Source organism: Halichoerus grypus, chromosome 7 (assembly GCF_964656455.1).
Source record: "Halichoerus grypus chromosome 7, mHalGry1.hap1.1, whole genome shotgun sequence".
Classification (NCBI taxonomy): Eukaryota; Metazoa; Chordata; class Mammalia; order Carnivora; family Phocidae; genus Halichoerus; species Halichoerus grypus.
Genome location: NC_135718.1, coordinates 67,052,807 through 67,066,836, shown reverse-complemented (window position 1 = coordinate 67,066,836; position 14,030 = coordinate 67,052,807). Strand labels below are relative to the sequence as shown.

The window sequence follows — 14,030 nt, the reverse complement described above, 5'->3', positions numbered from 1 at the left end:
TTAAAAAAAAAAAAAACGGGCAGGGCGCCTGGGTGGCACAGTCGGTTAAGTGTTTGACTCTGAGTTTTGGCTCAGGCTGTGACCTCAGGGTTGTGAGATGGAGCCCCCTTTTGAGCTCCATGCTTTGTGCTGAGTCTGCTTGGGTTTCTCCCTCTCCCTCGGACCCTCCCCCCACTGTGATCTCTCTTTCCCTCTCAAATAAATAAATCTTAAAAAAAAAAAAAAAAAAAAAGACCAGTCTTTGACTTCGTGTCCCCCTTTGATCTACCACCCCTTTTGTTTGTTCCTGTTTATAACGAAACTGCCTGAAAAGTTGTCTACCTTTGCTGTTGTCTATCATAATTTTTCTCTCTCTACTCCCTGATTTTTTTCTCCTTCCTTGACCTCATTTGCCAAAGAAACACTGATCTACCATGCTTTAGGCCATTATATACAAATGAAGAATGTTCCAAAGCAGTTGTATATTCTACAGGCATCTCAGTTTCAACATATCCACAGCCCTGCTTGTCTTCTCTGAAGCGTATTCTTTTCTTTTTTACCCCCTGTTTCTGCCACTGGCAAAAATGTCCTACCATAATCCATTCAGTTTCAGAGCAAAAATATATCAGATCCAAGCAGTTGCCAGTATTTACCTTATGTCTCTTTTTTTCCCCAAACCTGTCACTTGTCTCCATTCTCCTCTGCAGCTATTGCTGGTGGAGACTCCCTTCTTCTCTTGTCTGAATTTCTGCAATAACTTCTTTTTTTTTTTTTTTTAAAGATTTTATTTATTTATTTGACAGAGAGAGACACAGCGAGAGAGGGAACACAAGCAGGGGGAGTGGGAGAGGGAGAAGTAGGCTTCCCACTGAGCAGGGAGCCCGATGTGGGGCTCCATCCCAGGACCCTGGGATCATGACCTGAGCCGAAGGCAGACGCTTAACGACTGAGCCACCCAGGCGCCCCTCTGCAATAACTTCTTAACTGGGTTTTTCTCGCTCCTGTCCAATGCCCTATTTCCTTATCATAAAATGATCTTTTGGGAAAATAGAACAGATCGTGACACTTTCTTCTTAGTGCCTTCAAGAAGTGCCTTCTTAGGCCTTCTAGTGCCTAGAACTCCATAACATGGTGTATGAGGTTTTATGTACTCTGTCCTTTAATTGGTGGTGTTTCTGAGAGTCTGCCCTGGAAGCCTTCTTCCCTCTTTCTTTCCTGGGCGATCTCATCCTCCCCATGGCTTCAGTTCTTTGCTAAGATACGGACATACTTACTCACACGTGTGACGTGTGCTCTCTGCCACCGTGTACCCCTCCCCATAGTCCCCTCAGCTCGCTGCTCCTCTTCCTTAGCTGTAGGCCTCTGCTTATGCACCTCTTCCTCCAGGAAGTCTTCCCTGCCCCTCGGACGGTTTTGGTTTCCCTTGTGTGTGCTCTGTAGCAAGCGCTCTGTTCTTGTTCTGTCACAGTGGACATGTAACTACTTGTTTAACTCTCTGCTCCTTGTGACACTGTGTCCTTTGTGAAGTCTTAGAGTGTTTTTTAATGTCTTATCATTCTGCCTCCAGTGCCTAGCATATTGTAAGGACTCAACATATATTTGTTGAATTAATAAATGCATAATAGTTGTCTCCCTTTTAAATAAATGTTATTAAAAGTAGTTAACTTTGGGGCACCTGGGTGGCTCAGTTGGTTGAGCATCCGACTCTTGGTTTCCGCTCAGGTCATGATCTTGCTGGTGGTGAGATTGAGCCCCATGTGGGGCTCTGCACTCAGCGGGGAGTCTGCTTGAGATTCTCTCCCTCTCCCCTTCCCACATGCTCGTTCTCTTTCTCTCTCTCAACTAAATAAGTTCTCTCTCTCAACTAAAATAGGGGACTGTCCCAGTTAACTTTTTCTTTTTTAAAAGATTTTATTTATTTATTTGAGAGAGAGGAGGAGAGTGAGCACGAGAGAGAGAGAGAGTGAGCATGAGCGAACACCAGCAGGAGAAGAGGCAGAGGGAGAGAGAAGCAGACTCCCTGTTGAGTAGAGAGCTGGATGTAGGGCTCGATCTCAGGACCCCAAGATCATGACCTGAGCCGAAGGCAGACACTTAACGACTGAGCCACTCAGGCACCCCTGTAGTTAACTTTTTCATGGTGAATTTTGAAAATGGTTTGCCTCCTTTAATACTTTTATTTTCCAATTTTATTTCAGAAAAGATCTAGGTCATGCTCAAATGATGGTTGATGAGCTCTTTTCCTCCCACTCTGATTTGGATTCCGATTGTGAACTAGACAGAGCTGTTACCCAAATCAGTGTAGATCTGGTGGATGACTACCCAGCCTCCGACCCACGATGGGCTGAGTCTGTCCCTGAGGGTAAGAACTTTTACTTTTCATATTATGGAGTGATCTATTTTGAGAATATTCTGGTTCTTTTATTAAAGCATCTCTCGAAGCATGTTTTTTTAGTTTATGATTTTACTATTTTTTAAAAGGTTATAACTTACCTTATAGTAGATTTTGAAAAGGGCTCAGAACAGATCTGCAGGATAAAAACTGAAGGAATATTGGAGCAAATCCTGCTTGTTCTATGTGAAGCAGATTAATTAGCCCTACTTAGCTTTCTCACCATTTTATTTCTAAAACAAAATTGGTGGCATATGTAAGCATTTGGCACCTATTAGCTCCCAAATTAAATGACAATTTTGGTATAATCACTGTATTTGCCTAATAGAAATTATACATTTCCCTGAGAGCGGCAATGAGCAAATCTCAATGTATAGAAGTGGGCATATCATGTTTCTGCCCTGTGCTTTCCTTTCTGCCCTGGGTGACTGTCCTTCTCACACTTCCACCGCAGCATCACGGGCACTCGGTATTCCCAGGTACCAGCAAACGGTCTCAAATGTCCATTTCTCTCTCTAAATTCCTACTTAGCAAGTTTGCTAAACCTCATTAGAGTAGGTTAGGAAGGAAACATCAGTGCTTACCTTTTTTCTTTGACTTCATTTTGAGCTGGCAAGCTTAGAATGATATAAATGATTAAACTAACAATAACAGGGTTTGTGTTTTGAATAAATATGGTATGACTCCCAAAATTTTCCTCTAAATTTTTTGAACTCTTGGTAATGTTACAAATAGTTGCATTTAAAGATTGGTAGTTTCCTTTGGTATATTTTTTAACTTTTTATTTTAATAGCAGTAATTATTGTAAAGCCAGTATGTTATGTGTTTAAATTTTGTTACTGTGTTTCAACAGAAGCACCTGGGTTTAGCAATACATCACTGATTATTCTTCACCAGCTAGAAGACAAGATGAAAGCCCATTCTTTCCTTATGGACTTTATTCACCAAGTAAGCATCCCAGTTGCTATGAACAGGGATGGCCAGGACACCTGGCTTTACTGTGTCTTTTGTCAGCTCTCTCCAGGATAATGGGAGATCCTTTCTTATTCTGAGGTGTTTTGTGGGGTCGGACATGACTAGTGTTTTCCATTTTCTTTGCTGACTTCAAAGTAAATAAGTCCAGGGCTGGTGGGGGAGAGGGAGCTATTCAAGTATAAAAGCTGCACAGAAAACAGGCTAAAAAGAAGAAAAACAGTGTATTTCCACAGAAATGTTTCAACTTTCTTTTAACATTCTTTGATACCTGTGTGCTTTTAAGTAAACTTAGGTTTTCATGAATTGCCTTTGTATTATTGAAAAGATAGTGAAGAATATTAAGGCGATGACAGATTTTGATATATGGGTTTATAATTTTGAAGTGCCATTAGAATCGATTCCTTATTTAAAGTTTGTGGTTTTTTGTTTTGTTTTGTTTTTAATGGAGTATCCTCATTTATATTGGGCCTAAAATTAGAATATATTTTTACTGCTAGACAGAATTGTTACACAGTATCACCCATATCTGCCTTGTTGATCAGTAGTGGCTCCCAGGCATATTATATATCCAAATGAATGCATTTAATCCCACTTTTGCTTACTTTTTCCAAAATCAGTAATGCCTTCATGTTAAAGAGATTCTGATGCTATCTAATAGAACTTTCTGTGGTGATGGGAATGTTCTATATTTGTGTTACTCAGTAGCCACTAGTCACAGGCGGCTGCTGAGCACTTAAAATGTGGTTGGTACAACTGAGGAATTATATTTGTTTTTAATTTATTTTGATTAACTTAAATTTAAATTATCACTTTGGTGGATAGTGGCTACCTTATTGGACAGTGCAATTCTAGATGATTCCAGAAACACCTTGATTGTTCTTAATTCCACATTCTGCTTCAGTTGTAATGTATGGTTTGGCTCCTGTCTACTTTTATTGTCTTGGCAAGGGCACTCCAATCATTCAAGTCTCTCTCCTTTTTTTTAAGTGGTTTAGATAGACTACAAATTAATAGGGGGAAAAACACAACATTTTCTTCTGATGTAATTGTTTATTTAGTCAAGTGTATCAGTTAACTATTAATACCTAACAAACCACCCCAAAATGTGGATTAAAACATTTCTTTCGGGTACCTGGGCGGTTTTTCTGTGGATTTCAGCTGAGACCACTCCTTGAACTGCATTTAGGGTAGGCTGAGCTGGAAGGTCCCCAAGCTTCTCTTGCCTGACATTTGATGTCAGGCTGTCAGCTGGGCCACATGGTTCTTCTCCTCCACTTAGTCTCTAATGCTCCTTTAGGCTGAACTGGCTTCCTTTGGTCTCAGGGCAGCCCTCCATGGGGATGAACTTAGAAGCTGTAGTCTTCCTCAGGTCTTACATTAGATGTCACAAAATGTTACTTCCACCAAACAAAGTGACATTGGTCAAAGCAAGTCACCAGCCCAGCCCAGATGAAAAGGATTGAGAGATGGATTCTACCTCTTGATGGGAGGAGTGCCAAGGTCATGTTGCAGGAGGATGTGCATACTGGGATGGAAGGAGTTCATGCCTTAATATGCTACACCAAGCACACACTAATTTATCAGAGGGTTGAGAGAGCCATGGAGCAGGAGCGGTCGCCGTATCTCTTGGCACAGCCTCCCCAGGCTTCAGAAACCCTGCTGGAGTCATTCAACTCTTGGAGGCAGTGTCCATTGCAAGGTAATATCTAGCTGGATCTAAAAATCCCATTCTGGCTATACATTTATGTTTGAATTACCTTTAATATTTTCGAGCATATTATTAATTGTTAATTATTATTAATGTAAATAATTGTATAACCAAATACTTGTATCTAAAGAAATACTTTTTTTTTTTAAGATTTTATTTATTTATTTGTCAGAGAGAGAGAGAGAGAGAGCACGAGCAGGGGGAGGGGCAGAAGGAGAGGCAGGCTCCCCGCTGAGCAAGGAGCCTGATGTGGGACTCGATCCCAGGACCCCGGGATCATGACCTGAGCTGAAGGCAGAGGCTTAACAGCTGAGCCACCCAGGCGACCCTAAGGAAGTACTTCTGAATATGAGGCTCTCCTCAAGCCAGACTCCGTGCCAACGAGGCCATATCTCGTGCTAAAGGGGATGAGAATTAATATCCAGGCCTCAGGACAGTCCCTTTGCCTCCGGTTTTCTGGCACTGAGGGAAGCATATGTCCTCACACGTAGTGCGGAGAGGCTTAGAGGCAGGGTGTTACTGTGCTTCTCTTTGTCATGGGGCCTGAGCGATGTTCATAGGTAGACGTCACTTCACCGGCAGTACTGCCGCGCTGAGGCAAGCAGAATTCCCTCATGTAAAAACTACATTTTCAATATTTGTGAGGGAACCAGGGAGAGAATTCAAATCAGAAAAGACAATGCAACTTTTATTTTAAAATAACCAGGTGAACAGGGTGAATGAATAAACTAAGACAGATTGATCCAGCAACCTATTCCATGGTCTTAAAAATAATGAGGAAAAAAAAAGTGTATCTAAATGTGTTGTGAAAAAATAAGATGCTATCAAAACAAGGTACAGAACAATATATATAGTGTGACCCCTTTGTGTTAAAAAAAATGTCTCCTAGCATTATGAATGCCACAAAAGCATATAAAGATAGCAGGGAAATTTAACTGCAGCTCCAGTAGGGAATGGGCTGGGGACTTTTACCTCTCTATACTATTAAGTTTTCTAACCATGTGCAAGCCAGGCTCTCCGCTTTCGCCATGGACAGTGTGGTGGAGAGATTTCCAGAATGGTGACCTACCACAATCTTGGTCACTTCTCCCTTTATCTTGTGTTCTGTGAAGGAAAAGCAGGAGGACTCTTTCAGACTGCCCTAGCTAGGTAGCCTGCATTGTAGCTCTCAGAGTCATGAAAGGTTGTAACTAATATCCCAAAACAGGCAGCTAGCACTGGGAAAGCCCATGTGGTTTTTCCCACGATTTTCCAAGGTTCCTCGTTTCTAGGGTGTTGCTTTATTATCAAAGGAATTAAGAAAGCAGATCTTGCACTTGAGCAGGTAAGAATCACACCTGTCTTTTCAAAGGTAGCAGGTACATTGAGCTTTAGGAGTGTCACAGAGGTCTAGCACCCTCTATTCGAGGACTGTTTAAACTGAGCGGATGCCCCCTCTGCACCCCCATGCCAGCTTAGTCAGGGTTGGCTGGGAGCTTAGTGCCTGAGTCACTCCTGCAGGCTGCTAGGCATAGGCCTTCAAATCCTGCCTTCTTGCACATCCCAGTTGAGTCTTCCCCTTCACAGAAGCCTCTTTGATACCCCTAACTCACTGATGGTTGCTGTTTTACAGAGTAGAATTCATCAGGTTTAAGTTCTCCTGCTCTAACTACAGACTGACAAATGGATCATGAGTCTACACCCTCACTGCATACAAGGCCCCTTGGGGGTCTGGCTTGAGGAACGACTTTAAAGGGACCAGTGTGAGTGAAATAATGCCAGGAGTCTGACAGGGTTCCAGTTCTCTTTGCAACATGGGGAATCAAAGGTGGCAAACCAAGTACAACTGAGGGTTCTGGTGTCCACATTATGCCAAGCAAGCCCTGCACTGTTGATTGAGCCTCAGGGGGAGTAGCGTGCCTTTGTTAAATGTTTTGTACTCTTTCATGGGTCAGAGCTTCACACCCTCTTTCCTGGCTTTGGTATTCATTTGGGATGGTAGATGATGTTCCTGAGAGCCTTGAGGTCTGACCTACAGTATTATCCTTCATTCTGGCCCCAGTTTATCAGACCCACTCTCTTTTGGTTGTATTCTCTGAAGGAAGGGTTCACGTGTGCTGTCCTCTTAGTCGATAGTCTTTATATATAATTGCTGTAGATTCTCAGAAGTCAGGGTGCAGCTTTTCTTTGAGCAGTTTCATGAGTGAATTCAGCAGCAAAGTGGCAAGAAATGGTTCTCCAGCCAAGAGAGGTCACGTTCATCCTCTTATTGTCCAGATTCTCTGCTCACAATGGTAGTCAGTGGGAGGTGCTGCTGGGTGTGGCACCCTGGGCACACAGCATTTTCATGTCAGGTCACAGTGTAGAAACCATCTTCTTGGGTGCCTGGGTGGCTCAGTCGGTTAAGTGTCTCTCTTTGTTCAGGTCAGGATCTCAGGGTCCTGGGATCGAGCCCCACATCAGGCTCTCTGCTCGGCGGAGAAGCCTGCTTCTCTCTCTCTCCCTCTGTTCCTCCCCCTGCTTGTGCTCTCTCTCTGTCTCTGTCAGATAAATAAATAAAATCTTCAAAAAAGAAAAGAAAAGAAACGGTCTTCTCTCATTAAAAAAAATGAAAGAGCATTTTTCCACAGAGAAAAAGGGAAAAGACCCACGAATGTCATCATTTATCTTTTGTTTTCAGTTGGCTGATATTGCAGTTTTTGTTCTTTTTTTTTTTTTTTAAGATTTTATTTATTTTTTCGACAGAGAGAGACACAGCGAGAGAGGGAACACAAGCAGGAGGAGTGGGAGAGAGAAGCAGGCTCCCCGCAGAGCAGGGAGCCCGATGCAGGGCTTGATCCCAGGACCCCGGGATCATGACCTGAGCTGAAGGCAGACGCCTAACGACTGAGCTGCCCAGGCGCCCCACAGTTTTTGTTCTTGACACGCGTGTGTGAACCACACTTCCAAGACACAAGTTGTTTTGGCTTTTCACTGTAATTACCTCTTGTTTCTCCATGATTCTGATGTTTGTTGTATGGGAAGCAGCCTTCTCCTGGGGCTTCCCATTTACACACTGTAGGGCTATCTTTATACTTTAAAAAAAAGGAAGAAAGAAGACTGTCACTAACCTCATGGGGGATTTGCAGAAAACCATTTTAGCCCAGTTAGCAAAAGGTAGATTCCTTATTATTTTCTTAAGCTCATTGTAATAAAAGAAATCTAATTCAGAAAAAAAAAAAGTTTTCTAACCATGTGTGTTTTTCACCCATGTCAGTAGGACTTCTCTGGGGATTTGGGGCATTGTTTATTTTGTTTACTGTGTACTTTATTTAAAATAAACCTCAACATACAAAAATCAAGTCACTCAGTAATAAAGTGTAGAAGAGTATTCAGTATTTAGATGTGTCTCTTGGCTTCTTCCTAGTTGGGTGTTAACACTTTATCAGATGAGAAAGCTAAGAAGAACTCCCAGAGTAACACATCAGAAATGGGCATCAGGCACAGGTAGTAGTGCAGAGGATTAAAGACTCTCCCATCCTTCCCATGACTTTAAGGTTCTGGAAATTAATCGCTAAAGATGGAGACTGCTGAGTGTCTAGTTCACAAAGATCTAGAATCTTGGGGAGTTAGGTAGAAAAGAGCAATTTTACGCTTTTGATAACCATAAATAATGAGAAATAAGATAGAGTGGTGGAATGACCCTAATCTCAGAAGAGGAACATCTATACTTTCTTATAGGTGCTAGTGGCTCTGGTTGAAGGTGTGTGTGTGTGTGTGTGTGTGTGTGTGTGTGTGTAAAATGGTGGAAAGGAGAAGATAGCTGAGGTACTTTCTTGGGGACACCTAAGGCCAACGGCTCTGTACCCATTGTGCTTCTGGTGGGGATAAGCCTGCATTATTCCGTGTGTTACTGTAAATGTTTCCTAAGAACATGTGTTTGTATTTTCCCCAGGTTGGCTTATTTGGACGTCTTGGCACTTTTGCAGTAAGAGGGATGCCCATGGCAACTCGACTGTTGCTCTGCGAGCATGCAGAAAAGTTATCAGCCGCCATTGTTCTCAAGAACTACCACTCCAGGCTCTCGGACCTGCTGAACACAGCAATAATGATTGCTTTAAACAAGAGGGACTGTGAAATCCCATCCAACCTGACTCCCGCAGATGTCTTTTTTAGAGAAGTAAGAGGAGTTCTTTTGCCTTTAATGTGGCTTCGTAGAGCTATGCCATTTGCTGATCATGCCTCGAACAGGGAAAAGATTGAACACAAAAAAAATCTCATTGAAATTATTTAGCACATTCCCTGTAAGTTAGAGCTTGCAAAATTGACTAAGTCTTCTCTACTGTCTGCTGGATGTTTTCCTTTTGCCTCTCCGAATCCACTCTTGACGCTGCCCCCTCTAGAGGGCATCTCGTCAGTGGGTTCCTTTGCCCTCCTGTTGTCTTTGATAACGGTGACGCAGTATCAGGCCGGGAGTGGTTATCTATTATTATTTGTTCTATCAGTTATTCCCCCAGCCTCGTTCCTTCCCTGCTTCCACTGCAGTTTGCTGTGCCTTCTGTCAGAGACTGCGGCTTCTCGCTGGCTGCTCTCCACGTTTCCAGTACTGCTTCCGCCCAGTGCCCCGTCACGCCCGGCCTTCGTAGTGGCTCCCCTGTTGCTGGCCCTGGATGCTGCACCTTCCTCTGTAGATCCCCTGGCCCCTGCCAGCACCACCACAAACGGGCCCTTCACTAAACTCTGCTCACTACCTGCTAGGATCCTACTATCTACCTTGCTTTTAAAATCAGATTTATTTTCCAAGGGAAAGAAAAACCTGCTATAAACGTCAGAGGAAGAAAAGATTAAGATGCTGGCCAGCTGGTGGCAGCTGACTATTGTGATAATAGCATACAGCTCTTGTTCTTGTGGGACTTCTTACAACCTCATGCAGGGGCAGGGGAGACTTTACTCCCTCCCTATAATTGTTTTTTACATTGGGGGAACTTTTAACTCTATTTGGTCAGTTTCATTTTTATTTCCTTCCTACCACAGTTTAGCTATAATCTAGCATCTAACAGGCTATGCCAAGAAGTCCTTTTTCCTTCTTAATACAGTTGACCCTTGAACAACATGCCAATCCCCTTGCACAGTGGAAAATCTGTGTATAACTTCTGACTCTCCAAAAACATAACTACTGGGGTGCCTGGATGGCTCGGTTGTTAAGCATCTGCCTTCAGCTCAGGTCATGATCCCAGGGTCCTGGGATCGAGCCCCGCATCGGGCTCCCCACTCTGCGGGAAGCCTGCTTCTCCCTCTCCTGCTCCCCCTGCTTGTGTTCCCTCTCTCACTCCCTCTGTCAAATAAATAAAATCTTTAAAAAAAAAAAACTACTAGTAGCTTACTATTGACCAGAAGCCTTACCAATAGTTAAATCAATACACATTTTGTATGTTATATACAGTATTACATACTGTATTCTTATAATAAAGTAAAGGAAATGTTAAAATTTACATAAGGAAGAGAAAATAAATTCACAGTACTGAATTCACAGTACTGTACTGTATCGAAAAAAATACGTGCATCAGTGGGCCCATGCAGTTTAAACCTGTGTTGTTTAAGGGTCAGCTATGTTTCATGTACTGTAACCTAAAAATAATTTAAGACCCTGAACTATGTTCAGGTTTTCTGTTGAATCCATAAATGTATTTAGTTCTAAGAATGCCTTGTTCTTATATATTTGGGTTAGTTTTTTGTCTAAGGATGTAAGGCAAAGCACTTTTTTGTTTTATTTTGTTGTTGTTGTTTTTTAAATCTAGGAAATATCCCCAAAATCTGAATGAAAGAGAGAAAAACAGTTTACCTCAAATTCCGTGATCTAACCAATCTGAAAGGAATCTATGCAAAGCCCTCACTCCCCCACCTCCAGCCAAGCTTACGGACAAAACTCACAGGTGTCTGCACTTGGCCCTAACTCTTTGTTGTGTAAGAAGGGGAGGAGAGTGATGGTGTCAGAAATAGAAGTGGGCAAAGAAGGGCTAACAGAGGAGAAGGTCACCTACATATTGGATAAGAGTACTATTTGGGAGGGAGAGGTTATCTCATGCCAGAGCTTGTCCGAAGAGGTGAGGGCTATCCCTAAAACCCTGCAGGAGAACTGTCCAAGTTAACTGTTGGGAGTGTCAGGTGTTGGGGTCAGTCCAGGGAAAGGTGAAAAGGTCCTGGGATTCTGGGGAGATGGGAATAGTAGAGAATGCATCCTTAAGGTCTAAGACAGTGAAGTACATGGTGGAGGGTGGAATAGTGGGGAGAAGGGTGTATGGATTGGGGACAATGGGGTGGATAGGGAAGACTGCTTCATTGATAATTCTGAGATCCTGAGCAAGTCTATAAGAACCGTCTGGCTTTTTGACTGGAAGGATTGGAGTACCGTAAGGAGAGTTAGTAGGTTTATTTGAGGAAAGGAATTTGGAAATGAGGGTTGTAAGTCTCTCAGGGCCTCAGGTTTGAGAGGCTATTGGGGTTTGAAGGGGAAAAGGTAGGATCCTTAAGGTGTATAGATTCACAATCACACTGTTGTAACTTTTGTGTTCTTTTTTGGTCTTTGTTCATACATAATTTTACATGGCAAAGCAAATTTTTAAAAAAAGTTACTAACAAATTATTTGAAAGAATTGAGTAAGAGCCTGATTCCTTTTTCTGCATTTGGATCCAAGTGGAAAGCATACTAGTTAATTCAGTATACCTGCATTTTCCAGTTGACTGGGGAAAAAAAAAAAAAAGAAGGATCTGGAAATTATCAGTTGGATACATAATTCATGAGTAGTACCTTAGGAATATGATAGAACAAAACCAAAAATGTGATTGGTTCTTCAAAAGAACGCTCCATATGGAAAATGGTAATGTTTAAGACTATTTACATCACCATTTATCTTAATTCCTCATGACGTTTACTGGTCTTAAGTTTCCTTTGGGGTGTAGTTCTGAATCTTAGGGTTCCATAGAGTTAACTCCTTAAGGGATAGACTGTTGGGTCAGCATATGAATAGTATTTGAAACCACTGAGTACGTAACTTTCTCGTGGTGAAGGTGTTTAGCAATTTATTTGACATTTTATTTGCTTTATATATATATATATTTTTTTAAGATTTTATCTATATGTCAGAGAGAGAGATCACAAACAGGGGGAGCGGGAGAGGGAGAAGCAGGCTCCCTGCTGAGCAAGGAGCCTGATGCGGGACTTGATCCCAGGACCCTAGGATCATGACCTGAGCTGAAGGCAGATGCTTAACCTGAGCCACCCAGGCATCCCTGCTTTTATATTTTCTGCTTTTTTATGTCATACATGCTTTCTTACCATTTTCACATTAGCGATATTAAGAAATTCTTACATTTAATCTTGCAAATTAAATGAGCCAAAAGTCTCTTGCTGGGGCTATTAGGATGCCTTTGACTAACACCTGAAATAGAAAAGGAATAACAGGGTTTAAAAGATGATTTTGTTTGGGCCATATTTTGCATATGCATATGTCTTGTTCCTTCAACTAGCTTATAAGCATAAGGGCAGCAAACCTCATTTCTGTTATTTCTTTGCATGCCCAATTATATGCAAACTCTAAATGTATTAAGTAAATATCCACTTAATAAAGGGGGGGAAGTTTAACCATGGGCTGAAACTGGAAACAGGTGTTTCAGTGCTTAAAGAATATTTTTGCCTCATTACCTTCATGTGTTAATAATGACAAAAAAATTAGAAAAGAACAGAAGTTATATACATTTGACTCTTGAACAATGTGGGGGGTTAAGGGTGCTGACCCTCCAAGCAGTCAGAGTGTTTTAAAAAATCATAAAGAAGAGAAAATAAATTTACTGTATCTATCAAAAAACATCCACGTGTAAGTGGACGCATGCGGTTCAAACCTTGTTGCTCAAGGATTCCTTGAACAATATTTTCTCTTTCTACTTCCTTTTAAATTTACTTTCACCATCAGCTGTTTTATTCTGGCTAATGAGCTGAGGGTATTCCTTGATGAGAAAAGCCCCTTGAGTAGATTCTGGGCAGTTGTAATTATTACCGTCACCATAATTTTTGTTTTAAGTATTGCCTTCTCTGTACTTCCCCAGGTGTCCCAGGTAGACACCGTCTGTGAGTGCTTACTAGAGCATGAGGAGCAGGTCTTAAAGGATACATCATTGGAATCTGTTGAATGGGCTGAGGTGGTCATCAATGTGAACAGTATTCTCAAGGTACAAAATTACAGTGAAGATTTCGGCAAATCAAAGACCAGAGTGTGGATAGAAGAGAAAGTGGTTTCCATATTCCTATTCTGTATCGCCAGTAATTTATAAGTGTTTAGCATTTAATTCCAAAAATTTAGAAAAATGCCATTTTATTAATCAGCCAAACATTTTGAATGTTTGCCTTGTGCATATTAAGTGTCTATGATCCTGAGTTCTGTTTGGTAAAATAAACCTTTTATTTGGAGAAGGATATATATATATCATTACAAATGTATTAATGTTATACTAACTAAATAAATCACTCAAAAGCTTACTGTTTATATTACTGATTAAAATGTTCCATTTAATCTTAGCTAATGGTCTTTATAGCAATGGTTTCCCTACTCTGGTTACTATAGTTTTCCAAAATTGAAATTAAATGTCAATGCAGAAAGAACCAAAAAGTAATTTTGCAGACCTGTGCTGAGTATTTTTTAGTATTAATAGACTTTGGTGTTTGAAATTACCTTTAAAAATACTGGGATTCATCGCTTTCTGCATATGCTATCACATTGTTTTTCTAGGACATGCTACAAGCTGCTAGTCATTATCGACAAAATAGAAACTCCTTATATAGAAGAGAAGAACCACTAGAACAGGAACCTGAATATGTTCCTTGGACAGGTGAGATTGCAAGCACTGAGCCCAAATATACTGATTTATTATTAGCAGTCATTCAAAATATATTCCTGATGACCCATTTTTGGAAGCTGTATTACTCCATTAGTGTAGGTTTATAAGCGAAATGAAAAATAAGTG

The 14,030-nt window shown here is 41.4% G+C and overlaps 1 protein-coding gene across 2 annotated transcripts in view; it reads left to right on the top strand.

The window, feature by feature from the left end:
• The window catches only part of NUP133 (nucleoporin 133), a 67,870-nt gene that overhangs the window by 34,742 nt on the left and 19,098 nt on the right, over window positions 1-14,030 (top strand). For both annotated transcript variants that reach the window (XM_078077690.1, XM_078077689.1), the window contains exons 13-17: window positions 2,178-2,341; window positions 3,225-3,319; window positions 8,968-9,192; window positions 13,116-13,238; window positions 13,796-13,895. In XM_078077690.1, coding sequence (XP_077933816.1) covers window positions 2,178-2,341; window positions 3,225-3,319; window positions 8,968-9,192; window positions 13,116-13,238; window positions 13,796-13,895 — 707 coding nt within the window. The remainder of the gene's footprint in view (window positions 1-2,177; window positions 2,342-3,224; window positions 3,320-8,967; window positions 9,193-13,115; window positions 13,239-13,795; window positions 13,896-14,030) is intronic.